The sequence below is a fragment of the Copadichromis virginalis genome, linkage group LG6, assembly GCF_057382275.1.
Source record: "Copadichromis virginalis isolate Kocher_CV1m ecotype Utaka linkage group LG6, C_Virginalis_male_GT1.1, whole genome shotgun sequence".
NCBI classification, from domain to species: Eukaryota; Metazoa; Chordata; class Actinopteri; order Cichliformes; family Cichlidae; genus Copadichromis; species Copadichromis virginalis.
Window position 1 is genome coordinate 24,267,418 of NC_140623.1, and position 26,576 is coordinate 24,293,993.

General features: G+C 41.5%; 1 protein-coding gene across 5 annotated transcripts in view; it reads left to right on the forward strand.

The window, feature by feature from the left end:
* Positions 1-590: 590 nt before the first annotated feature.
* Positions 591-26,576, forward strand: part of pds5a (PDS5 cohesin associated factor A) — a 39,021-nt gene continuing 13,035 nt past the window's right edge. For 3 of the 5 annotated variants that reach the window (XM_085459361.1, XM_085459365.1, XM_085459364.1), the window contains exons 1-10: positions 592-712; positions 1,625-1,774; positions 21,020-21,223; positions 21,907-21,993; positions 22,308-22,405; positions 22,678-22,804; positions 22,901-22,981; positions 23,122-23,262; positions 24,954-25,069; positions 26,380-26,474. In XM_085459361.1, the coding sequence (XP_085315487.1) occupies positions 1,664-1,774; positions 21,020-21,223; positions 21,907-21,993; positions 22,308-22,405; positions 22,678-22,804; positions 22,901-22,981; positions 23,122-23,262; positions 24,954-25,069; positions 26,380-26,474 (1,060 nt within the window). In that variant the 5' untranslated portion in view covers positions 592-712; positions 1,625-1,663. Of the gene's footprint in view, positions 713-739; positions 941-1,624; positions 1,775-21,019; positions 21,224-21,906; positions 21,994-22,307; positions 22,406-22,677; positions 22,805-22,900; positions 22,982-23,121; positions 23,263-24,953; positions 25,070-26,379; positions 26,475-26,576 lie in introns of those variants that run through there. The other 2 variants (XM_085459366.1, XM_085459363.1) reach the window with 2 other exon arrangements.

Consider the following 26,576-nt stretch of genomic DNA (forward strand, 5'->3'; position numbering starts at 1 on the left):
GTGTTAACCACTGAATCACCATGCCACCCTATTTCAGATCATGTGTCTGAAATGAATAATCATATATGTACCATATAGGATTACTCATATGCAGTGTTACTATTGTGTTTTTAGGAGATTCATTTATGATCCTTCAAACACACAGATAGGTCAAGGTCCATCTTGAATATCTGGAACTGGGTCACATTTGACCCAGCACAACCTCCCTGTACAAAAAAGTATAGTACCTGCACAACTGTCTAAAATACTTTAGGTCACTTTAGGAAAAGTTAACAAATTTCAGGCTTAAAAAAGCAAATTTATGGTGGTTTGAGCATATGTCTCAGCATTTGTAAGGGTTAACCCTGTTGCACATAACATTTATATACAATATATTTCCAGTGTTTTTGTCCATGAATACTGTGTGTATGTTATTATATGCCAGTTTAGATAAAATAGTATACAGATTGCATTTAATGAGTTCAAAATGTTCTTTGATATAAGTGCACTTTAAGGATAAACCCACAGTGGGTTGAGGAACAGAAAGTGTGCCAGCTATCGGTTACAGACTCCCGCCATGTATGTGGTGCAGCAGTACCCGTCTGAGACCGAAGGGGGCGTTCTGCACCCAGCCTTCACACAAACAGCACTGACTGAACGGACAGAGAGCTTTGTGCCGAAAACTAAGCCCAACCTGTGTCAGACTAATGAATTAAAACGGCCTGTTTAAGAGGTAAATACTACCGAGGAAGCGCTTGGCAAACAACCCGGGGTTTGAGTCGCAGTCGTATATTTGAAAGTAGAGTCATTTTGCATTTGTTAGGGTGTTCAAAATCATCCGTGGAGCAAGTTGGTGTTGAGAGAGGAGGGCTCAGGGCGACGGTAGCAGCAGCCCTTCTTTCGCCTGTGAACTAGCGGCAACACGGAGCGATGCTCGGAAGTTGAGAAAAGACAGTAACAAGTAAATTAGCTTCATTTTTAAACTTCACAAAGTAGTTGCATTAGTTGTAAAGCACAGGAACTGGCCACGAGCATGGCTATTTTAGGCAAAGAGGAGAGGATACTTAACTTCCTCTGTGATTGTAGCTGGAGATGTGATGGGTACCTGAATAGTTTGCGGCCTAGGCTAACCAGTTAGCTAACGTGTACTAGCCGCTCGATGCTAACTGCTAACATGACTTCCTTCCCGCAAAATGCTAACCGCTAGCTAGTAATGTTTGCATTGCAGCTAGCGAGCTAATGTAATAACCTGTATGACAGTAGATATAGACCGGCGCCTCTCGTGTTATTTAAAGTGATTTTCAAACTGTTTAACTGTACGAATAGCTGTGATATTACCGAAACAGCAGCTGAGATCGTTTCTGCATCCAGGCGATGATTTATGAGAAATCTACGGAAAATGTAGAGCTGATGTTTATTAGCTTGCACGCTTAGCATGCAAGCTAATAGTATGCACGATGCTTGTTTACTGCTTGCTTTCTGTCTAAAAAGTTAACCGGATTAGAATATCGTTAAATATACAGGTACGGTTTTATCAGTTTCAGCAAACAAAATTAATGATTGGCAAATAGGGAAGATGCTTAAAACGAGGTTTTGGTAAGTGCGGTAGCATGGTTGTGTTGAACTTTTGTTTTCTGACCCATAGAGGCCAGTAAAAGACCGTGTGGACCATATATCAACAAGCATGGAGTTCCCGCAACAGCAGAAACCGGCGGGGGAAGGAATCATCTATCCTCCTGGAGTTAAAGAGATTACGGACAAAATCAGTAACGATGAGATGGTCAAACGATTGAAGGTATGTTTAGTGGGCTTTCTTGCTTTAATAAAACACAATTTTCTGCTGCCCCTAACGTAATTTAAGAGTGTCCAGCCTGTGGCGCAATGCCAAAAAATCCTTCTAACTTTGTAAACTGCTCTATATTAAGTCATTATTGGCCCTTGTTGTCTTGGCTCTTATTTTGCTTGTAAACAATACTCCTTGTCATGTTGTTCCTACCAGAGTGTTTTTAAATTTGAGTGTGACACCATACAAAACAGGCGGGGGTATTGTTCATAGGCCTCAACATTTTCTAGGCTTTCATCCTATCTCCCCAGGCTGGAAAAATGGAATGGTCCCAAAATCTGAATGCAAGAAAAGCAAACATTACACACTGAAGCTATTTTTACTGCTGGTGAACAAAACAGAACAGTGAGTCATGTTTAAGTGAAATTTAAGAAGAGAACTGCAGTAATAAAACTGATTATAAACAAGAGTATTTTGACCTTTGTGGATGTAAATAAAACTTGAGGAGTTACCACATCTTTAAAATATGTGACAGCTCTGAACTAAACTAAACTAAATAAACAATAGTGTTAGGCCATACTAGAAGTACCTTTTATCTATTTTATTAATTTGGGGAAACTGTAAGCCCATTTTTCATACATTTGTGGGACTAAAATATATACACTCAATGGGCAGTTTATTAGTCATCCATTTAATTGCTTGTTAATGCAAATATTTGATCAATCCCATGGCAAAAACTCATTGTTTTGTAAGCATGTAGACACGGTCAAGACAATCGTCAGAACATGACTTAAGTGAAGAAAGATGATTTAAGTGACTTTGAACATGTTCGGTGCCAGATGGACTGGTATGACTATTTTATAAACTGGTGATCTGCTGTGATTTTTTTTTTTTTTTTTTCACACAACCACATTTTACAGAGAATTGCAATAAAAATATCCAATAGATAGCAGTCCTCTGGGTGAAAATGCCTTGTTGATGCCAAAGGTCAGAGAAAAATGGTAGGACTGCTTTGACCTTATAGGAAGGCAATGGTAACTAAAAATAACCATTGATTATAACAAAGGTATATAGAAGAGAAACTCTGAACCATTGAGACATTGAACTTTGAAACAGATGGGCTACATAAGACCACATTGCCTGCCTCTCCTGTCAGCTAAGAACAGGTCATCTGACTGTTGGGGTTTGTCTGTATTATTGTACAGTATTTACTATACAATATTATGCACCTTAAGGCGATTTTTGTTGTGATTAGGTGTTATATAAATAAAACTGAAATGAAACTGGGGCAGCGTGGAGTTTGCATGTTCTCCCCATGTGTTTGCGTGGGTTCTCTCCGGGTACTCGGCCTCCTCACACAGTCCAAAGACATGTAAGAAGTGGGGTTAGGTTAAATGGTGATTCTAAATTGCCCATAGGTGTAAATGTGAGTTTGAATGTGGTTGTCTGTCTCTATATGTTAGCCCTGCGGCAGACTGGCGACCCTGCCTTTCACTATATGACAGCTGGGATAGGCTCCAGCTCCCCCACGATTCTGATAAGGCTAAGCGGAAGAAAATGAATGTAATGGAATGAATTGTAATTGAAACTGAGTTCCACAAAAATAATGCAACATAATATTACCCAACATAAAATTTGAGAAATTTTCTTAGCACACTGTGGGCCTCTTAGTATCAACTAAGACTGTTTAAACTCAACAACCTTCTTGATTATTGTTGGTGTTCAGCTCCATCCATTTATGAGCACAGTATATCAATCGTCTAATGGTTGCTTCCAGCAGGACAACACAGCATGTCGAATTATCTCACCGTGGTTTGTTGAACATGACAATGAGCTCACTGTAGTCAAATGGCCTCCAGTCACCAGATTTCAGTCAGCTGTGTCATCAACTGCACATTCACCTGAGGATTTTAAAATAGAACAAAGAAAACTGACAGGTCATTATTACATTCATTATATTCCTGGCCAATTTGTACCCAGCAGCTATGCAGGGACATTATATTATATATCAGTTGTGATTGTGGCCGCCTGGAAATTTCCAGATTATCTTTTTTTAGCCCTGTTTGTGGTCTAACCCTCACCTGAGGGAAATGGGAGTTCCTTAAGTGCTCACTCCTCTGTTGTGTTTATCTGTTATTTGCTAACTGTGTCTGGAATTCAATCTGAGTGGACATTTGGATTTTAGAACTTATTTATTGGTAGCTGCTGCAAGAAGTAACTGCATCCAAGGCTGACTTGTGAATTAAAACAGTAAAGTTTTGGACTGGAGAGCTAAGCAATAACCTAGAGCTTAGAGAGTACTGTAAAACTAGTGGTGGCTAAAGATTGTGGCGAGTTCTCTATAGGTGTATCACTATCAGTAAATAACACTTAACACTGCCGTATGGTTATTCATTATAAAAAATACACATTAGAGGTGTTTTAATTGTGTGCATTTAACATTTATATCCACAATTTAAACAGTCAGCAGTTTTAAAGTCAGCATTTCTACTTTTTTTATTCAGGGGTCCTGTGATTCCTTTTAATCATATTAGAGTGTTTACCACGTTAAAAATGGTTTCCGGACAGCAGAGAATTGATTAGAGTGACCATAAAGAACACAACCCCTGGCCTTGTCAAGTAGGGCAAATGTACTGAATGGCAGGGTGCAGACTGTATAAGACAGATGTGTGCAACCGTTTAACCTGTGCTGGATCGGAAAGTTTGACATTAGATCTGCAGTAGGGGTTGCATTGTACTGTGCTGCCAGCAGAGAAGTTAGTGTATTTTGTTTTAGAAGGGTTTTGATGTCATTTCCTGTCTTTAAATTTTCTAGACTTTGAGTTGTGTGGTAAAATTATATAGTCGTTGTGTATTTTCTAGTTGTAGGTTGCACAGTGTTTGTGATATATTGTAGGTTTGTGTTATAGTGTAAATAAGTATTATATCAAACTCTTGATTGATGTGAGACCATGATTGTTCCACATTTAAAAACAGCATATTACTTTTGTGACCAGTTGTGGCTGCAGGTTTCTTCCTGTTAAAAGTGAGTTTTTCCTTCCCACTGTCACTAAGTGCTTGCTCATAGGAGGTTGTTTGATTGTTGGGGTTGTCTCTGTATTGTTTAGGTCACAATATAAAGTGCCTTAAGGTGACTGTTGTGATGATTTGGCACTCTATAAATAAAATTGTATTGAATTGACATATTGGCTGCTTTCAGTCTATTAAATGGTACTTCATAGGTATTGCTGTCAAGGTAGCCTGCCAAACCACTCACTGTGTTGATCTGTTTGTCGAGAAGACATTATCTCTGGCTATGAGTTAAGCTTGTGTCGATCCTGTGTAACACGTTCCACAGATTTCAGGCTGAAGTCCTGGCAAGTACGGTAGTGCAGAATTAGAATTGGAAACCAGGTGACTCAAAGTGATTTAGGTGTAATCTGGTACGTGCAGTGCTTATGTAGCTGTATTTTTTTAAATGCCTTTTATTACTACTGAGCATTTATTTTGTACATGTAGTCCTAAAAAATATCAACATGCCTCATTTTAGAATTTACTAAAAAAAAAACAAAACCTGGGTTTGGCTGTTTAATAACTGAGAAATGGCTTTACACTTAAGGCATGTTTAAAAAAAAATAGCAGTGGTGCCTATTTCTTGAAGAAATTCAGGTTTCAAGTAGGGCTGGGCGATATGACCCAAAATCCATATCTCGATATTTTTTAGCTGGATGGCGATATAAGATATATATCTCGATATTTTTTTAAGCCATAAAGTAAGAACAAAAAGAGAGTTCTTAGTTAAAGCTGTGTCCCAGATGTCACACAGGCACTTTTATTAACATACAGCACAGATGTACATGAAAAATTACTCAAAAATCAATTATGAGCATTCATTAAATAATAATGCTCCATGAATAAAATAAAACAATGTTGTTTTTGTGCATAACAAAGAGCTCACAATTGTGCAGTCAAAATGTAAACTAAAAGACGCTGAGTGTAATAACAAAGACAGACAGATTTCACAGCAGCTCTATTTCCAAGTTTTACTGCGTGACTGACAGCCTGGAGTTTGAAATCCACTTCATAACCACGTACGTCTCTTACAGGTGCTATTTATGGTCCTTATACACACACAATACGCTAATATTACGTTGAAGCACAGTACGTATCACTCCGCGAGGCTCCTCGGTAGCCGTAATGCGCCGACAATCTATCAAGCGGTGCAGCTCCGTAGCTGACCAAAATCGTACTCAAACATTTTTGACAGATTGCTGAGCGCCGTGTTCCACATAAAATCGGCTCGCGGCCATCAAGCACAACCAGAATTCATACATAAGGCGCGCTGTCAACTTTTGAGAGAATGAAAGGATTTTAGGCAATGCAGCCCGTAGGGACTAGCGCGGTTAGCTCGTTAGCATGGTTAGCTCGTTAACACGTTGACGCCGTCCAGCCCCACGCATGGGGTGATGCGCAGTAACTCGTTAACGGAGATTTGCCGTGTCCATCTTGTCGCTGCCTGCACGTGAAGCGATGGGGGAGGAGGGGGAGTTGTGTTCAGTGAAGGATAGAGGCGAGGCAGAGTAATGTTGCGTAGAGATAAAAGTAGACGAAAGAGAGGCAAACTTGCGGCTCCACAACTATAAGTATAGTGTAACATAGGCTATATCGATATAAAGGATATTGTCACATCTTATATCTCGTATAAAAATATATCGATATGTTTTAAAAACTCGATATATCGCCCAGCTCTAGTTTCAAGGATAAAATGTTATGCTTTATGCAACATTGGTATTCATCAGATACGTCTAAAGCACGCACTGAGAAAATTTGTTGTGATTCAGAATTTAAAGGAGACGGAAAATCAGTGCCAATATCTGTCCTTACTCATTTTCTCCTATTTTGACATGGCTGCATTCACTTTGTGAGCAGCAAAATGCTTCATGTGTGGGAGTAGCTTACAAGCTGACTCTGTATTAGCCAGGCTTTAAAGATGAATCAAATGGAAAATGGCTATCTCATCCTGTAATAAAACCCTGTTCAAGTTGTTGGGATAATATTAATGTTTTTATTTCTATTTATTTATTTTAAACAAGCTTCATATAACATATCTTTTTTTTATTGATAAAGACACATAACAACTTTAAAGTTGTTATGTGTCCTTCCCAACAAACATTTATGGCTTTGGTTTGGGGACTTTTAGTGACCTTCAAATCCAATGCATCCTTATGGGCTCTGCAAGAACAGTCTGCTTGAGTCAAACTCTGCCACCATGCGCTGGCACTTTGACCATTATTTTCACCACCACAGTTTTTTTTTTTTTTTGTTGTTGTTGTTGTTTGTTTTTTGTTTTGAACTGTTTGTCTTTATTTCTGTTAATGTTAATGTTAATCTTAGTAACATGCCGTTACTAAGATTAAAAAAAGCATCGTGTACAGCATCTGCTTATCTGTGGTTTTTTGCTTGGGTATTTGGCAACTTGGAGAGAAGGATTTTGGGTGTGCAACCTATGCAGATGTGCTTGTGTGCAGTCCTTCACAAAGACCACAGCACATAGCACCATCTCCATTGGGCTATGTGTAGGTCGAATGGTGACTGGTCAAAAGGTGGACCTGAACAGGAAAGGGGGCAACAATGGAGTTTGCAGAGAAGGAGACAAGTGCATAAGAAGCAGCATGAAAACCACAAAGTAGCTGCAGGGGACAGATTTTATTGTTTTTAATACTTCAGCTATTTATGTTATGACATCAGTCCTCTCTGTGGTTGCCTGAAAGACTAACAACAACACAAACAAGAGCAATGCTATGCATATGACCTAATTGCGAAAAATTTCTTTATTCTACAGTCACACTAGGAAAAACTGTTGTTGGAGACCATTGCGTGACCACAGTTATTGTGACTATATGCAATGAGCTTGTGTACTTGTTGCCTTTGAAATGGTTGCTTCAAAGATGAGGACCAGGTCTGAGATCACTCGCAGTTCGTTGATGCCTTCAAAGCAACTTTAGGTGTCCCTCCACAGTGGTTGCTTCTCTCAGCGCTGTTACATCATCATACAGATGCAGACATTTATGCCCGTTGTTAAGGCACAAGAAGCCACAGCGGTATTCTCCTAAACAATCGGTGTTGCCACTCAGACAATATTGCGTTAAACGCCCTGATAAACGTGCATAACTGACCAACGCACAACAAAGATTGTCTCGCGATACAGGATGTCATGTCAAAATCGTGACTTGGCTAGCATAAAAAGGCCCTTAGGTGTGTTAAGAAAGTAATACAACAAGATTGAGTCAAGTTGGCAGTTGTAATCTGTTTTTGATAAATCGACAAAAACTTCAGATCTATTGCCATCTGCATGCACAGAATTTCACATTTGCGACTTAAACCTCTTTTCTATTACTACCTAATTGGGTCGGTTCACTATGACTCACTTCAGCTTTCAGGGTTTTCCGCTAGCTTCCTGCTAACTTCTAACTCCGTTAAATGTAATAAATTTTGTTTTCATGGATGCCTGGAAGTTAAACTTCATAGTTACACCTGGTAAAGCAGCAATGCTGATCGTTTTATTAAAGATGAAAGAATTTAGACAGTTTTTAACTCTCAGTGATGCTGCAGTGTTCGTTTGACCTGAAGAGGGGGTTTAGGACCCAGATTACTCCCAGATTTAAGAGCATCTTAGTCCGACAAATATGACAATAACAACGGCCGCTTGCATGTTCTGCAAAAAAATGTGCTTTGTCATGTATCTGACGGACAAACACCAAACCAGTTCCACATCACTGAAGTTGCACCATTTTTACAAACCAATTCTGGTTCATTTGTTTCACTCAACAATCGGCCATGTGCATATGAAAACAAAGCCACTGCGCATGCGCGTTTTACTCATATTCTATCGCGATATTTCATTTTCCTATCGTTGCCTAACATTATACCGGTATTACCGTGAACGGTATAATATGGCCCAACCCTATGCACCAGCATGCATCTGCTCTTATTAACGATCATTAGCTTACAGCTTTAAGTGTTTAAGGTATGTGCTAACTAAAAATAAAGACAACATGAGAGTTTATTAAATTTTAATGACATTTGCAGATTGTTTCGGTGAAGTTTAATCTGCTTGACGTTTATTCAGCTGTGTAAAAACTATAACTTTAATCTCAGCCAAACCGATTTAATCAGGAACAAATAAAATACTAAAAAAAGCCAAACAATAACATTTTTAAGTTATCTAAGTGACTTATATATATATATATCATATTTAACCTGAGTAGCGAAAGACGGCGGTGGGTTTGAAAACGGTTTGCCGGGAGTCCGGTGGTCTCACTGGCTCGTAACAGACATCTCCGAAAACGTCGGAGCGCTTTTGAAAATATGTGGTGTCTTGATAAACTGAGCAGATATTTGACTCAGAAAGAATAAATAGGAGTAATATTAAAACTAACTAGCTGCCACCATCGTTGGAAACTGAGCTGGGCCGTGCTATGAATTCTGGGACACAGCTTCTTCTTCGGGGTTTAACGGCAGCTGGCATCCTTGTACATGCAGTGCTGCCATCTTCTGTTTCAGTCCGTTATTACACTCTTAAATTCTACTACTTATTCCTGCGTCTTTTGGAATCTTACAAAGCGTCAAACGACGCGTCGACTATTAAATTAGTCGTCAACGATTTTAATAGTCGACGTAATCGTGACTAGTCGACTAATTGTGGCAGCCCTAGTGCCTGGTACAGGTCCTTTTTTAGTACCTACTCTGCCAGGGTTCAAAGTGGTCCAAGGTAATCCAAAAATGTGACGTTGACAGATAGCATGCCAGTGATTGGCTGGTCAATGGCGTCGCTCGAAGCGTCATAAGAGTATCTTGCTCTTGCGTTTATATAGAGACATAACCAGAATACAGCTGGTTGTTGACAATCTTCATAAACTGGATGAGAAACACTTGCAAACCTTTGCCTTCGTCTGTCTCAGAGTAATTGCAGTCAGTCCGAATTGATTACTTGGAGACTAGAGGTTAAGGTGGTTGAAAGTTCAACCTCTAGGTGACCAGCTGCTTGCTGCAATTTCATGCAAACAGTCTTGTCAAGCTGCATCTGACAAGACAACTTGTCAACTGCTGAGCACATAAACAGAGTGTTTTGGAGGACTTGGATTTTGAAGTTGCAGCTGTGATGTTTGGTACACTTGAGGTGCAATTACTAGGCAGATAAAAAATTCATCACGCCTTAATATGTCTTATTGGTTGTTTTTTCCAATTCTAAAAAGCGTTTTCTTAATTAAAATATTCCATCGGCCTTAAAATGTAACTATAAAAATAAAACTATAACCAAATTTTACTTCTAAAGCACCAACATGAAGATTTTCAGCACTTGTTACCAGTTAAAATCAACAGTCTCACTACAGACAAGAGTAAAATGTGAATAAAATTTAAAAAGTTGTGTCGTTAGACACTAAATGTCTTTACACATGCGCTGCTCTGTGGGTTTCTAATTGTTACCCAACAGAGGGACGTGCGAGAACACATTTGGCGCAGTTGGTTTGGACATTAAACGGTCTTTAACCTGCGATCTTCCCACAAATGAGCCCATGTGAGCACAGTGCAAGTAACAGTTAGATCTATTCAAAGTGGGTGACGTATCTTCCTGCTGCACTCAGCCCTGTCAAACCACACAGAATATTTCCAGTTGTCAAAATGCGTCTGAAGTGGACTACTTCCTGTTGTGTACTGCATGTGAGAAAGGACAGACCTGGTTCTCATTGTAAGGAGTTCATGTGTGAAAACTACTCTGAGCTCTTGTCAGTCATCTCTATATGTGGAGGTGGCTACTGTCTCAGGCTGCTTCAAAAGTAGCCATTAGTCTATTTAGAGAAAGCTTCTGTTTTTTGTCTGTAGAAATTCATAACAACATGCTGACGTGCAATGAATGGGAGTGGCTATAAATGTGGCTCTTGGACTTTTTGATTAGTTAGTTTGATAATGAACTCTGGCTGGTGTTTTACACATTAGATTTGCACAAGAGTAGAACTTGTGGTCTTGGATGATTTGAGTAAAACATTGTACTTGACCTGGCTTCACTGTTTCTACTGTCCTCTTTGTACTTGTTACATCAGTGTTATTGTTACACACTGAAGGACGACAGGGTTCATTCAGGTGCACATGAAGATTTATTGCGCTGAAACACAGCAAAACAATTCAGTGTTACTGGCGGCTTCCATTGTAATAACTGGCCTGCGTTACTTTTGTGGCATTACGTGTAATGGCCACGTATTAATCAGCCCTTAACACACAGAGAAAATGACCAGTAACAATAGACAACATAACATGTACTGGCTGGTCTATCTCCTATAACTTTAACTGAAACCAGCTAATAGTTTCCTTTCACCTTACTGATGGGACAACACGGTTACAGAGATTAATGCAGGAGGCTAACATGACTTAGCTAACGCACAAATGTTACTAGCCTTACCCACAGATAACGTGAAACAACTCCCTTATTCGCTCACATTAAACACCATATAAACAAGAATTACACTCCAAACATGTTAAATAAGCATCGACTTTACATAAATGTATGTAGTTCTCGTATATTGCTCTCACCTGAAACACAGCAAAACAATTCAGTGTTACTGGCGGCTTCCATTGTAATAACTGGCCTGCGTTACTTTTGTGAAGGATTATTTTGCCAGTTACCCGTTTGGCTGAGCCGCCACTGCCACCTACTGGCGAAACTAAATATCGCCCTAACATCACATCAGGTGGGAGCAAATGAGCTTTTCGCTCTGTGTTATGATGCAAACTATTGTCACAACAAATAGCAAAAAATGATGATGGGGGGTGGGCACGAACACATAAGGAACACATCTGAGACTTGTTCTTAATGCGCAAAATACTCAGGGCGCCACACCCTCCCCTACTTAATAAAAAAAGAAAGAAAGAGGGAAAAAAAGGCTTCCGTCTATTTTTTCCTAAACTCTTTGAACATGTTTGCCGTTGTCAGTACATTTCTTGTGTACTATTAGTATACCTATCCCTAGGTAACAATTATGGTTACACATGCTTCTGACATCTGTTCAATGAAACATTGCAGTACAACAATTTGCATTCAGCAAATTAAAAGTCATGGTAGAAGCTAATCATGAATCTTGTTGTGCCAAGTAACCATTTTTTCTCCCTCAAGGTTAGTAAACAAGTTCATCATGTTACTCTGAATTTCTGACTGTAACCAGACTCAATATTCGGCCAACAATACACTAGTCTGTTACCACACTTAACTTTGTTTACATATCAAGGCATCTTTTACAGATGGTCATCATCATCATATGTTCAGCATGTGACAAGTTAGCACACACCATAAGAATGAGTGTTAGATTCTGTCCATTGTCTGTTGGTGCTACGTTTGCTCTATTCTGCTTGTCACAATGTTCATGTTAATGTCTTCATTTTGGATCAGTTTCTTATTACTGTCTCTCACACCTTGCTGGTATATCTTCAGGCCACCAAGGCCTCCACAGTCTCTGGGTGCAAATAGCTCCCATCTTAACACTGTCCATATCAGCTTGTCTGACTGTGGGTTGTCCTAATATATCATATGTCAGCATTTTGGGCTGACGTCGCTCTCTCTTGGGGTGTCTGAGGACAGGTGACAACCCTAGTTCACTGTTGGAGTCACTGTCTCCTTGCTCATCTTGTTGTTCATCCTGTGACTCCTGGTGGTTGTAATGTTGCTCTGCTGTCTGCAACTCAGGTTCGTGTATCTCTCTGTGGTCCTGTAAGAAAGGGTCGAAGTCAGCTGTTTGAGGCTCCCCCAGTTGTTGTTCACCCACCAGAGATTCCAGGGTTGGAGGGATAATGGTGGTGGTACTGTTTTGCTGTGGAAACCTCCACACAAGCTCACCCTCATCCTCACTCTCCACGTCTGTGTCTTGTTGTAGTAGCTGTTGTTGAGCTTCTACCCCTTTTTGTCTCAGGCTTTTTCTTTTTTCGTTTTGCTCCTGTCTGTGTGGTTTTTCTACAGGTAGACTGTCACATGGAAGCAACAGGTTCCTGTGTACTGTGCGGCTTTTTCCTCCCCTCTCTGGCTTGATCTCGTAAACTGGGATGTCAGGGCTTTTTTGACTCACCACCACATACACTGTATCCTCCCAGTATGACCGAAGCTTGCCTGGGCCTCCTCTCTCCTTGAGGTTGCGGAGCAGGACTCTGTTCCCCGGATGAAGTTGAGCTCCGTAGGTCTTACGGTTGTAATAATGTTTACCTCTCGAAGCTTCTTTCTGAGCTGCCATAGATGCAATCTCATAGGCCTCCTTCATTCGGGATTGCCATTTTGTCACATACTCCTCGTAGCTTAATTGCTGTTCCTGTGAAGGCAAGTTGAACAAGATGTCTATAGGAAGTCTTGGAGTACGGCCAAACAACAAATAGTACGGGGAAAACCCAGTAGCCTCATTCCGAGTGCAGTTGTAGGCGTGCACCACTTTTGTCAATGATTCCTTCCAGTCTGCTTTTTCAAGGTCAGTTAGTGTTCTCAACATGGACAACAAAGTTCTGTTGAAACGCTCCACTTGCCCATTTCCTTGTGGATGGTATGGGGTAGTGTGAGAGCCACGTAAACCACAGACTTTCTGCAACTGGGAAAACATCTGATTCTCAAATTCCCTGCCCATGTCATGGTGGATTCGTGCTGGGAAACCAAAGTTCAGAGCAAAGTGATTGAAGACCTTATCCACCACTGTTTTTGCAGATTTGTTTTTTGTTGCATAAGCTTGTGCAAAACGTGTGAAGTGGTCCATCACTACCAGTATGTACTCATATCCCTGTTTACAAGTCTCAAGGTGCAAAAAGTCTATGGACACAAGCTCAAATGGGAATGTCGTTGTAATGGTGGTCAGTGGGGCCCTGGTAATCTTACTTGGCCACTTTCTCTTGAGGCATTCGCAGGCATGCATTACAAAATGCTCCACATCGCTTTGCATTCGAGGCCAGTAGAACCTGTCCCTTATTAAACACAGAGTTCTTTCTGTCCCCAAATGTCCCATCTCTTTGTGCAGTTCCCTGAACACAGTGTCACGATGCTCTTTAGGGAGAAGAAGCTGATCTCTGCCTTTCACTCTCCTATAGAGGACCCCATCATCATTTATGTGCACTCTGCTCCACTGCCTCAGCAAGATTCTGACATCAGGGGGTTCTGCTGTTAGGGCACGACCTTTTGGTAAGTAGTTGTTGATTTTGTGTTGTAAAAAGCGACTAATGATGGGATCTTTCTCCTGACTCACTCGGATTTCCTCGGATGACAGAGACTTTCCAGCAGACAGTGTGACCGCGTCTTGCACTAAACTGACGGCACTCAGGCTGACAACAACAGTTTCATGCAGCAGATTCTCCCTCTCCAATACTGCACTTTCAACAGCAGCTCTAGCGACACCCTGTTTGACTTCTGATGTGCACTGTGCCATATACTGCTCAATGTTTAGTGGTAAGCGGGATAGGCCATCTGCATCAGCATTTTTCTTCCCTGGCCGGTATTTGATAGTAAAGTTGAAGTCAGCCAGTTCACTCACCCAGCGGTGGCCTGTGGCGTTCAGCTTTGCTGTCGTAAGGACATATGTCAAAGGGTTATTGTCTGTGTAGACAACAAAATGTGGGGCGTAATATAGGTAGTCCCGAAAGCGTTCACAGACTGCCCATTTTAAAGCCAAGAATTCCAGCTTTCCCGAATGCATATGATAGTTTTTCTCAGGGGGTGTTAATGTCCTTGAGCCATATGCAATGACCTTCATCTTGCCTGCTTGCTTTTGGTATAACACAGCTCCCAGGCCCTGTTGTGAGGCATCACAATGGAGTACAAAGGGCTCTGAGAAATCAGGGTAACCCAAAATAGGTGGCTGTGTTAGACAATCAGTCAACTCATTTAAGGCATTTTGATGGCTCTCAGTCCATTTAATGGGTGTGTTAGGCGGTGGTCGACCTTTCGGTTTTGTCTTAACCACTTTCCCCTTTGTCCTGGGCACTGGTGGCGGTGCTTTATCTGGAGGCAGTGTCAGCAACTGGTACAGGGGTTTTGCCACTTTTGAAAAGTTTGGGATATAGGATCTATAGTAGGACAGGAATCCTAGGACCCGACTCAGTTCCCCCACTGTGGATGGTGGTTTGTCTCTGAGAGCTTGTACAGGGACTATTTCCGCTGGGTCCATGGTATATCCCTCTTCGGACACCATCCGACCAAGGAAACGTACCTTTCTCTTGAAGATGTCACATTTCTGTGGGCTGAGTTTGACACCATGTTTTTGGTATCTCTGAAGGACGGCTCTGATGTGTTCAAGATGAGTATCAAATGAAGTAGAGTGGACTAGGTTGTCGTCCAAATATGGCTGACAGATTACATCCCGCAGTCCCCTTAAACAGTCCTCCATGCTTCGCTGAAACTCTGCTGGGGCCGAGCTGAGGCCAAAGGGTATGCGGTTCCACTGGTACAAGCCCCAAGGTGTGATGAAGGCTGTCAGGGGGCGACTTTCAGGGTCCAGGAACCCCTGATGGTATGCTTTCCCCTGATCAAGAACAGAGAACCAGGAGCTGCCATGAAGGGAATCTAGCATATCCTGAATTCTGGGAATTGGGTGTCTGTCTGGTACTGACTTCCGGTTGAGTTCCCTGTAATCACAGCACAATCTCAATTCACCCGACTTCTTCCGAACACAGACGATTGGAGACGAGTAGGGTGACCTAGACTCTGAAATCCACCCACGGTTCAGCAGGTCTTGAAGATAGTCTTTCACCTCTTGGTGCAGAGGCTTTGGCACAGATATGTAGGTCTTTCGAACAGGTGTTGTGTCATGCAATGTGATGTGCATGTTTAAACTGGGGATGCACCCAACATCTTTATCATCATAAGCAAAAGCATGACATTCCTCTCTTAACAGCTGTCTCACCGTTTGTTGTTCATTTTCCCTGAGATGGTCCAACTTAACTGGAGGGTCCCACTGAGGTGGCTTATGGCTGGAGGAGGGTGTGTTCATCACCTCATTCACCTGTATAGGAGGCTGTGATGAAATCTGCTCTACTGAGTCTTGTGTCTTTTCAGGGGTGATGGGGTACACGGCTTTTATTTCTTCCAGATGTCCCAGAACAGTGTGAGGAATTAAGTTGACATCCCGCTTGTTGGTATTAGCTATCGCGACTGGGATGTACACTGACCTGCCCTCCATTACTGTGACCAGTCCCTCTTGAATGACAAGACCCTCAGGCAACTGTGATGGTTCATTCGGGACAAATAACAGACTGTGTCCTGAAAACTGGGCTCCAATATGTGCACGGACATATGTCGTGGTAATCTGTTCAGCAGCCAGACATAGTCCCCTCTTTCCTGCCAATACTGTGCCCACACTTTGGTTTTGGTCTGGTGACTGCAATAGTTTTAGTACTGATTTAGCAGTGTGTACTGATACTGAGAGGATTTGGCTGATTTTTTGAACGTTGCGTGAGCTTGGTTGTCGCTTGCCCCATTTACTCACAACTTCCTCTATTACATTAAATCCAATAATGGGCAGTTGTGCAACATTGGGGTCACTGGATACAAGCATTGGGACTAGAAGACAATTTTCAGGGTTACAGTCCAAATAGAATTCTGTCTCTACCCACCCATCATATGGGATTTCACTACCATTAGCTGCTAAAGCCACTAGAGGTTCTGTTCCCAACAGCTCAGCAAGTGGCCTGACAGTGCTGTGTGGTAGGTGTTCTCGCCATTCATTGTTAATCAGACTTGCCTGAGCTCCAGTGTCCCACAGGGCCTCTACTGGTACCTTATCTAGGTGGCACTGAACTGTGCATCTTTTCCCAATGAGACTGATGAGCTTGGTTTGCCGTTGTGAGGGTATATAACCATTAGATGTATCACTTGTCAATTTGTTGCTGTTTGGCTCTTTTGGGCCAGTTTCAGTGCGTGTGGAATCATTTTGTGGTGCTTGTTGATGCGAGGTGTTTTGCACATAGACAGGATCTACCTGGGACCTGGGTGATGAGTGGGCTACTGTGGGTCCCGGCTCAGTAGCCCCCTCCCGTTTCCCTGGGTGATCCTAGCCTGCCTGCACCCTCGGGAAAGGTGACCCTCCTGACCACAGCGGTAGCAGTGTCTACACAGATCACCAAGCTGAGCCTCTCTGCACATTTGGCAACCTCTAGCACGTCTTGTTGTAGGAGAGAACCGACTGTCCATACTTGACCTTACTTTTGTTGCTTCCAAAGTCTCATTAAACATTTTCTTTACTTCAAGCACATCAGCTTTCAGGCCTTCAATCAGCTTAGCTGTCTCTGAATCCAGGCCCTTATTCTGTCCTTGCTTTTTCTTTGTGGCACCTCCTTCACCCCCCTTTGTCTGAGTTTCATCCTTTCTGTCTGGTTCACTGTTCAAAGGTGGCTGAGTGTGGTTGTGCTGTGACTCTGCGTGTACCTCATTTATCCTTGGTGTTTTTACTGTAGTATTTCTCCTCAGTTTATTTTGTCGCTCTAATTCAAGGCTGGCTGCTTCATTTATCTTCTCAATTAGAACCTCATCTGTTACTTGGTAGTTGCTAAGATAAGGCTTTAACTGAAACTTCACGGCTTCACTGAGGAGGCCAGTCTCTAATGAGCGCAGGAACTTGCGCTGAATTAAGTCTGGGCTGAACTGCTCCCCTTCATCGTCATCACCAGACTTCCAGAGCAATTTCTCTCTGAGTTCTATTGCCCTGAACAGAAAGCACTGAGCAGATTCTTTGGGGTCTTGAGATATGCTCATGAGTTGATGAAGCAGGTCAGCTGACGAGTCTACTTTGTAATGTCCCCGTAATATAGTTCTTAGTGTGGGAAGTGTGAGGTCACGCTTCACTTCCAGCAAGTCTCGAAGGTGAAGGCCAGGGCTTACTGCCTTAATCACAGCTTCAATGATTTCAGTCTCTGAGTAGCCTTTCTTAAGCCCGGAATCAATTTGGTTGGTCAAGCTAGTGAAAGATAACTTGTCTTTTTGTCCTGCTTCCCCGATCTGACCCCAGATCCGAAAGTCTTTTCTCAGAGTCACTTCTGGTGTAGTAAAGGGTGCAGGCTGACTTACTTGTTTTTCACTTATCCCAGCTGCACCTCTAAACTCGGTCCCCAACGCTTCAATTTTTTCTTCCAGAACACGTCGTGCTTCTGCTTGAGCTTGTTGGAGCTGACTGTACTCTTGTTTCAGTCTTTCTATCTCACTGAGCTCTGCTCGTTGTATCTCCACTTCAGCTACAGGATGTTCTTGTAATGACTGTATGAATGACTGGAGATCACGGATGAACTGCTGAAACACTTCAGATTCCTCTGTTTTTTCAATCTCATCCAGAGTACTTTCTGCCAGCCGAATCAGAGCACGTCGGGACTGTCCTTTAAAACCCACCCCTGCTGGTTCGCTGCACTTAAGATGCTGGCATACCTTGGTGAGTTCGGGTTTCCCAAGTGTCCACAAGGCTGTGCTGATCTCATCCTGTAGTTGTTCCATCTTTACCAGATGTTGATTTAATGTGTTCTAGGTTCTTGTCTGGAGCAGGAAATATGCTCCTGGCTGGCTCGCCAAATTATGTTACACACTGAAGGACGACAGGGTTCATTCAGGTGCACATGAAGATTTATTGCGCTGAAACACAGCAAAACAATTCAGTGTTACTGGCGGCTTCCATTGTAATAACTGGCCTGCGTTACTTTTGTGGCATTACGTGTAATGGCCACGTATTAATCAGCCCTTAACACACAGAGAAAATGACCAGTAACAATAGACAACATAACATGTACTGGCTGGTCTATCTCCTATAACTTTAACTGAAACCAGCTAATAGTTTCCTTTCACCTTACTGATGGGACAACACGGTTACAGAGATTAATGCAGGAGGCTAACATGACTTAGCTAACGCACAAATGTTACTAGCCTTACCCACAGATAACGTGAAACAACTCCCTTATTCGCTCACATTAAACACCATATAAACAAGAATTACACTCCAAACATGTTAAATAAGCATCAACTTTACATAAATGTATGTAGTTCTCGTATATTGCTCTCACCTGAAACACAGCAAAACAATTCAGTGTTACTGGCGGCTTCCATTGTAATAACTGGCCTGCGTTACTTTTGTGAAGGATTATTTTGCCAGTTACCCGTTTGGCTGAGCCGCCACTGCCACCTACTGGCGAAACTAAATATCGCCCTAACATCACATCAGGTGGGAGCAAATGAGCTTTTCGCTCTGTGTTATGATGCAAACTATTGTCACAACAAATAGCAAAAAATGATGATGGGGGGTGGGCACGAACACATAAGGAACACATCTGAGACTTGTTCTTAATGCGCAAAATACTCAGGGCGCCACACCATACTTAAGGCATCCATAGCCCACTTGGGTCTGTATGCTTTAGGTGGTCAAAGTGAACCTCTGTAAATGTCCACGTGCCTTTAGTTTTGTTGTAATCATGACGAATAGTCCGCAGTAACACTACACTACAAGGCCCTCACTATGCATTTGTTCTCCAAACAGACTCTTAAGAGGAAGGAGTTGAAATAAACATGTTAGAGGATAAAGTTGTGGCTTAATCATAACAAGGACACACACTACTCAGAGCATTCTTGATTGAAAATAATGAGGAAAAACTGGAACAGCACAGATGGTAGATGTTTAATTTGTAGTAAAGAGAGCAAACGTCCGTATCAGATTTGATTGATGATGCACCTGATTAAAGACCTGTGACTGTTAAAATTAAGGTAGGTAAAGCTTCATTAATAGCTGCCTTTGTATATACACAGAAAGGTTTTGAGCTGAAAGGACTTCAGCCTAATTTTCGCCTGACGTTTAGCAGTTGTAGATTCAAGAGTCAAGAACTTGGTTTAGCAGTTATTTGAAAATGCGTCACTTACATTTTATCACTGAACTAGAGATTTTGTTATATTTAGGTTGCAGAAATGCAAGTAAACAGTCCCACACATTTAGCGTGGAGGGCCTCAGCTCTGAGTAGCGAGTGTTTCAACAGAGAGTAGAGAAGCTTGGGGTGCATGTGCGAGTGTGTGTAGGAGTGAAAGGTGTGTATGTGTGTGTCTGTCTGTAAGAGTAATTGTGGTGCTCTGCAGTCTGCTGGAGCTCTTGGCCCATCCCCCACCCCTGCTGGCTGGTTATTGAGCTCTACTGCTATGCTTCAGCTGGCTCTCATACACATAAACACTCACGCACAGAGGAAGCAGCAGCTTAAAGAGAGATATCGTAGCTGTAAAAAGTCATTGGATTGATAAGACTGGTGTGAAGATAAGCTTGAGAAGCCAGTGTTTCATTTTACTGAGAAATAAAAAGGTCCTCAACTGAAGTTTATGTTTGTGTTGTGTGATAATCCAAAGGGCAACGACAACATCAACACCGATGAGTGCTGGAAAGCTGCCACTTTCTCAAGTTGTCTTTTTATATTAGTCATTTAACTCTTTATAACCCACAGCATTGGTACCTCTTGTCATTGGTACCTCTGTTTCCTTAAATGTTCGAAGATAATGATGCCGTGCATCAATAATTTGGTCTTTCTTGTTTTAAAGCCCGTCCCAATTTCTATATTTGCTAGCCTGCTGAGCAGGTTGCTGATGTGGTGGTCCATATTATTATCCAGCTGCTTTGCTAAAGAAGACATCATCTCTGGGTTAGATGTAGTCCAGGGTCACCGTCTTGGAGCTCGGCTTTGTTGGGCTCCAGAGCAAAACAATGACTACCTTTATCAGCTGCAATCCAAGACAGTGGAGTTGTTGTTCATTTGCAGGTGTAGCTGGTCTAGTGGTCAGCCATACATCACAAAGTACATTGCAAATGTTTGTAGAGGAGAAACTCATAAATGGATAAGGAAAACGTGTGCCTCTCATGGCAGTACCTGTCTTATGTCATACAGATGAAAAGTAACCTGTCTGCTCTCTCTGGTGGATGTTTTGGTGAGACTGCTTTTCTATTAAGGGGATTAATTACATTACAATTGCATTGTATGTAAAGGCCATTCAGCAATTTTTGTAGAACTTCTTAGGGCGCATTCCCCATTGGCTTAGAGATGTTGCTGTTAGCCAGAAGGTCTGTAGTAGAAGGTTTGGGTAAGATGTAGCACACCTCATACTTTTTACATACCTTTTTTTTCTATGACAAAAACACTGGAAACACAAGCAACTATATTTTGTATTTTGTATTGAAACATTGAAATATTCCACTTGCTTTATTTTTTTTAAATGCATGCATCCACCATTTCAACCTCCACCCTTGTCTCTCTGTTTAACAGATGGTGGTGAAGACATACATGGACATGGATCAAGACTCAGAAGAGGAAAAGCAGCAATACCTCGGCCTGGCACTCCACCTTGCATCAGAGTTCTTCCTTAGGAACCCCAATAAAGATGTTCGGCTACTAGTGGCCTGCTGCCTGGCTGATATCTTCAGGATCTATGCCCCTGAGGCTCCCTATACCTCCCATGATAAACTCAAGGTTAGATACCAACCTTGGACTGAACACTGTCTTCAAGGGAGTCTTATAGTAGTCCAGATTTTTGATGATTAGACAAGTTGAAATGACAGCTGTCATCAAATTTATGGACTAAATCAAAATATTGACTTTTGTTCACTTATTGGCCTGTTTCCTGGCTAATAGTTGAGTGTGTTTGATTGCTAGTTTATGGTGAACCAAAATGACCCTGAAATGTGCGTCTACTGTGATCTCATGCACACATGCAGGGTCATATTGGTTTGCCGGGGTGTGGCTAATGTTAAAACTGTTAGCGTCAGTGGCTTTCTTTCCTGATGGGTTAACACCTGCACCACATGCGGTTACACATTGCCCCTACTAGTGAGGGACCAAAGCTTAATCTCTAAGTTTAGTAATTGTGCATACCCCTTTAAAAATGTGCTCAGATCTTATTGAGTCCATTAATATCATTTTACATCAAAAGTAAACAAAATTGAGTTGTGAATTAATGACATGGTTGAATTTGCAGCAAGATTACAGCGTTGACGTCTAGTTCTTTCATTCAAAACCACGGCAATGTTATTTTCCCATGATGCACACCTCAAGTGAATATTGGTTGCAAGCCCTCCATTGAGCATCTTTGTCACTACTACTGTGAAACTTGTGTGTACTCAACAGCACTAACTCAATTTCCCAAAATTCCCTAGGACATCTTCCTCTTCATCACTAGACAGTTAAAGGGACTAGAAGACACCAAGAGTCCTCAGTTTAACCGATACTTCTACCTGCTGGAGGTAAGGTGCTAAAGGAGAGATCACTGTTTATGTTTGGAGCTAAAACAGTTTGGGTGACTAACAAAAAAAAACAACTAATTAATAATTTAATCTGTTTTCATGGAAAATTTCCATTCTCTGTTTCCAGCTACTGAAATAGCAGGATATGTTACTTTGCGTTGTCATATTTAATAGTAAATATTTGATAGTATCATAAGCTTTTAACCATACACAGTCAGTGTGTTCATGGATTTTAGTTCAAGGTAAAGTACGTGGTAATAGTATTAACTGCTAAAAAAAACCAGTAACATTTATGGCTTTGTTGTTTTCTATAGAACCTGGCTTGGGTGAAGTCGTACAACATTTGCTTTGAGCTGGAGGACTGCAATGAGATCTTCATCCAGCTTTTCAAAACACTCTTCTCTGTTATCAAGTAAAGACTTTTGTTATTGCTCGAGTCTGTCAAACTCTTTTTACACCAGAGTTTAAAATATGTAACTTGAAGGAAAACCGATAGATGTGATTTATTTTAGCATAAAGACATGTATGCTTTTAGATTTTACTACTAAATGGGATTATAATAAACACTGTATCAATTGTTTATAGTTAGTTTTTGATTATCATTATTATTGTTTTTATTTTTGTTTGTTTAATTATTCCTCCTGTTATTACACTGAAAGGATTTCTGTCTTTCTTCCTTCATAGTAACAGCCATAACCACAAGGTACAGATGCACATGTTGGATCTGATGAGTTCTATCATCATGGAGGGAGATGGTGTCACACAGGAGCTGCTGGACACCATCCTCATTAATCTCATCCCTGCACACAAGGTAAACAGCAAATAACATAGCAATGTACAATATAAAATCAAAAGAATAATACACTTCACCGGATTTAATTTTCATTTTTCACCTTCTTTGGAACAGAATCTGAACAAGCAAGCATATGATCTTGCTAAGACTCTGCTGAAGAGGACTGTCCAGACCATCGAGACATGTATTGCAAATGTGCGTAGCGTCCTGCACTCAGTTGCATATTTTAATGTTTTACTTGCACCTTCTCCCTTGTATTTGGTTCGTTTAAATTTCAGTGTCTCTAACGTTTTGTTTTTTTTAATCTAATGCAGTGTTTTATTTTTCATCTTTAGTTCTTCAATCAGGTTTTAGTGATGGGCAAGTCATCAGTCAGCGATTTATCAGAGCACGTCTTTGACCTCATCCAGGAACTGTTTGCCATTGATCCTATGCTGCTTACCTCTGTCATGCCACAGCTGGAGTTCAAGCTTAAGGTGAAGACAACAATCACAAAACAGACTTTAACCCTGTTGTTGATTAACAGTATGCATTTTTAATATTATTTAACCTTTGTGGTGTTGGTGTTTAATGGGTTGTCAACTTACTGAAGGTTAAAGGAAAAGCGGAGGACTGTATTTGACTAATCTAGATTCATCTTAATGAGATTTGTTTTTGTTTTTTAAGTAGCATAAATCTTTTTCTGGCTCCAGAAGGGGCCTGTGCAGAATGTAATTCATTACCTTCATGTCCCTTGAGGAGTGCAGGCTAATGGTTTGAATTAGATTTAGAAAGAAGTGAGCTTACAGACCTCTGTTGGCCACTCAGTTCTGCTTGAGGCTAGTGGCCAAGGCTTTGTTTGCTTCCTCTAATATAACGTGCCAGAATCTTCATATGAAAATATCGATAATTTCATTAAACCTGGTTTTCAGAACACATAAGGAGGCATGAAATAAATAATATTACTGGTGTTGGCCAGAGGGGCCGATGGTGCGATATGGCAGCCTCGCTTCTGTCAGTCTGCCCCAGGGCAGCTGTGGCTACAACTGTAGCTGCCTCCACCAGTGTGTGAATGCGAGAGAGAATGAATAGTGGCATTGTAAAGCGCTTTGGGTGCCTAGAAAAGCGCTATATAAATGCAATCCATTATTATTATTATTATTATTAAAAATCATCCATCCATCCATTTTCTTCTGCTTATCTGGGGCAAATTGCAGGAGCATCAGCCTAAGCAGAGAAGCCCAGACCTCCCTCTCCCCAGCCACCTCTAGTTTATCTGGGGGAACACACAGATGTTGCCAGACATGTTGAGAGATATCTCTCCAGCATGTCCTGGGCCACCTCCCGGTGGGACATATCCAAAACACCTCACCTGGGAGGCATCCTTGTTAAACCTTAACTGACTCCTTTCAATGTGGATGTCTCAAATAACTGAACTCATCACCCTAAGGGAGAGGCCAGCCACCCTTCAGCGAAAGCCGATTTCCGTCGCTTGCTCTGTGATCTTGTTCTTTAGAACAAGAAATCTTCATCATAAAATATGACCTGCTTTAATATATTTCAGTTTGTCATCCAATGAGCTCTGAAAATTTAGCGAGAGCAAGAGTCATGTGGTAGAGCCGATAAACATCAGCCACAGACATCAGTAAACCTCGTCATGTTTGATATCAGTCAGCAAGGCGATATCTGCCAAAACGCACTCTTGGCTGAGATATCAGTGCATCACTGAGGTTTCATCTTGCATCACCACTGAGTAATGACTCGTCTGTTATCTTTCATTCACTTTTCCTTTTCTTAGTTAGATGCTCAGTTGTTTTGTTTGTCACGCAGATGTTTTTGAAGACCAGCTTTTCTTGTATGAAGTCGTTTTTGGTCATGACATGACTCTTTGAGTGCCCAGTACCTTTACACCATCACAGTAAGCCACCTCTGTATTGAGTCTGCCGTCATAACTGAGCCGTTTCTGTAGATACTGTTAGAATGAGTGACCAACAAGTGGGAAAAAAAAATTCATACTTTAAAATAAAACTGTCTTCAAGGGAGTGGCTGAAACACACGCGCTGCTCTGTGTGTGCAGCAGTATGTGAAATGGGTCTGAGCACAAGATATGAACAGTATTAATAACAGCTTCAAGATAAAAGCTGCAGCCGGTATTAAAAATAAGTGTGTGTGTGTGTTGTGTTTGCAGAGCAATGATGGTGAGGAGCGTCTTGCTGTTGTACGGTTGCTGGCAAAGTTGTTCGGGGCCAAAGACTCTGAGCTGGCCTCGCAGAACAGACCGCTGTGGCAGTGCTTCCTAGGACGGTGGGTGACGTCAACACAGACATGAAGTAATGTTTTAAGCTGCCTCGATTCAGTCACGAGAGACACAGAAACGTGTAAAGAGATGGCATTATTGCAAAAATGTAATTTTTATTACAATTATATTAGTTAAGGAGAAGTTATGTAGAGAGAAGTGAATTTACTTCCATCATCTTATGATTTATCTATAAATTGGATCTGTAGTGTTTTAGTTGGGAACTGGTCTATCCATTTAGCACAATGGGGGAAAAGGGAAAGTTTCCTGGCTCCAAAAAGAGCTCAGATTAATGGAGAATTGGTGAACAGTGTAAAGTGTGACCTCAGCTCACCTATCAGTAAAATGTGTACAGATTTGTCCTGCTAGTTGGGTTTCCTACAGATTTGGATCCTATTCATGGTGTTGACAGGTGAGGGTTGGGGTGATGGGGTTATCTGTGCATGTGTGTATGCAAGCCACATGTTTTGGTAGTTAATTTTGAAGTATAATAATTAAGGTCAAAGGACAGCAAATGTTTCCCACACTCAGTGGACTTCACCCGGTAATGGAAAGTCCTTGTTCTGCTCTCCAATCTTGGGTCGTTTGGTGTTGCGGTGAATGCAAAAATGCTCTACCTGGTTCTGGTTACAGCAGCTGTCCAGAGCAGAACAAAGATCCCTTCATTTAAGGAGTCCTGTAAGGAGGTGGACTCAGCTCTCTATTTAGAGGCAGCTGAATAAAGGTTCTTTTTCTAACTTCGCTCTGTGTTTCACTATGGGAATCGTGACTTCCGTAGTTGGTCACACCAAGGCGATTCCCACAGTGAAACACCTGACTCTGTTATCAAAGAACCAGGAATTAAGTAACCCAACGTTCTAGTTTGAGCTTGCAGTAAGTCCAAGACTGTGGGGTTGAAGCACATCAAGCAGGACGTAGTCATCTTTGGTGATCTAACCGAACGATAGTGAGGACCACCACAAGAGCAACTTGGCCAGTGAGTCAGACAGCAGAGAAAACACAAGGCAGGAAGGGCACAGGCTCACTAATAAGCAGTGACTAACCTTTAAAAATAATAGCGAGGGGATTTTCCTCTAGTACTTTTATTGCAGAGAGGGCGTTTTCTGTGTAAAAACTTAAAGAAGAAAAGAAATGCTTAAAATAAGTGGCCAATTATTCTTTGGTGCCTGTGAGACCTGTCTATGTAAAGTCTGTGTGGGGAAACAGTGTAGGCCTCATCAGTCTTATTTACTAAGTTTTACTGAGGCACTTTTTCTTTTACCTACAAAGTTTAATGCCTAATTAAATTAATTATGTGTAACTGTATTTTGGTTTCCAGGTTCAATGACATCCATGTACCAGTCAGGCTAGAGTGTGTAAAGTTTGCCAGCCACTGCCTCATGAACCACCCAGACTTGGCAAAAGACCTGACAGGTTTGCTTTGTTTTTTTGTGTTTGGGAGTTTTTCCACTTTCAGTCTTAACCTGCTGTTTTTCATCTTGATTTAACAGAAATATTCTTGCTTATCTTTATTAT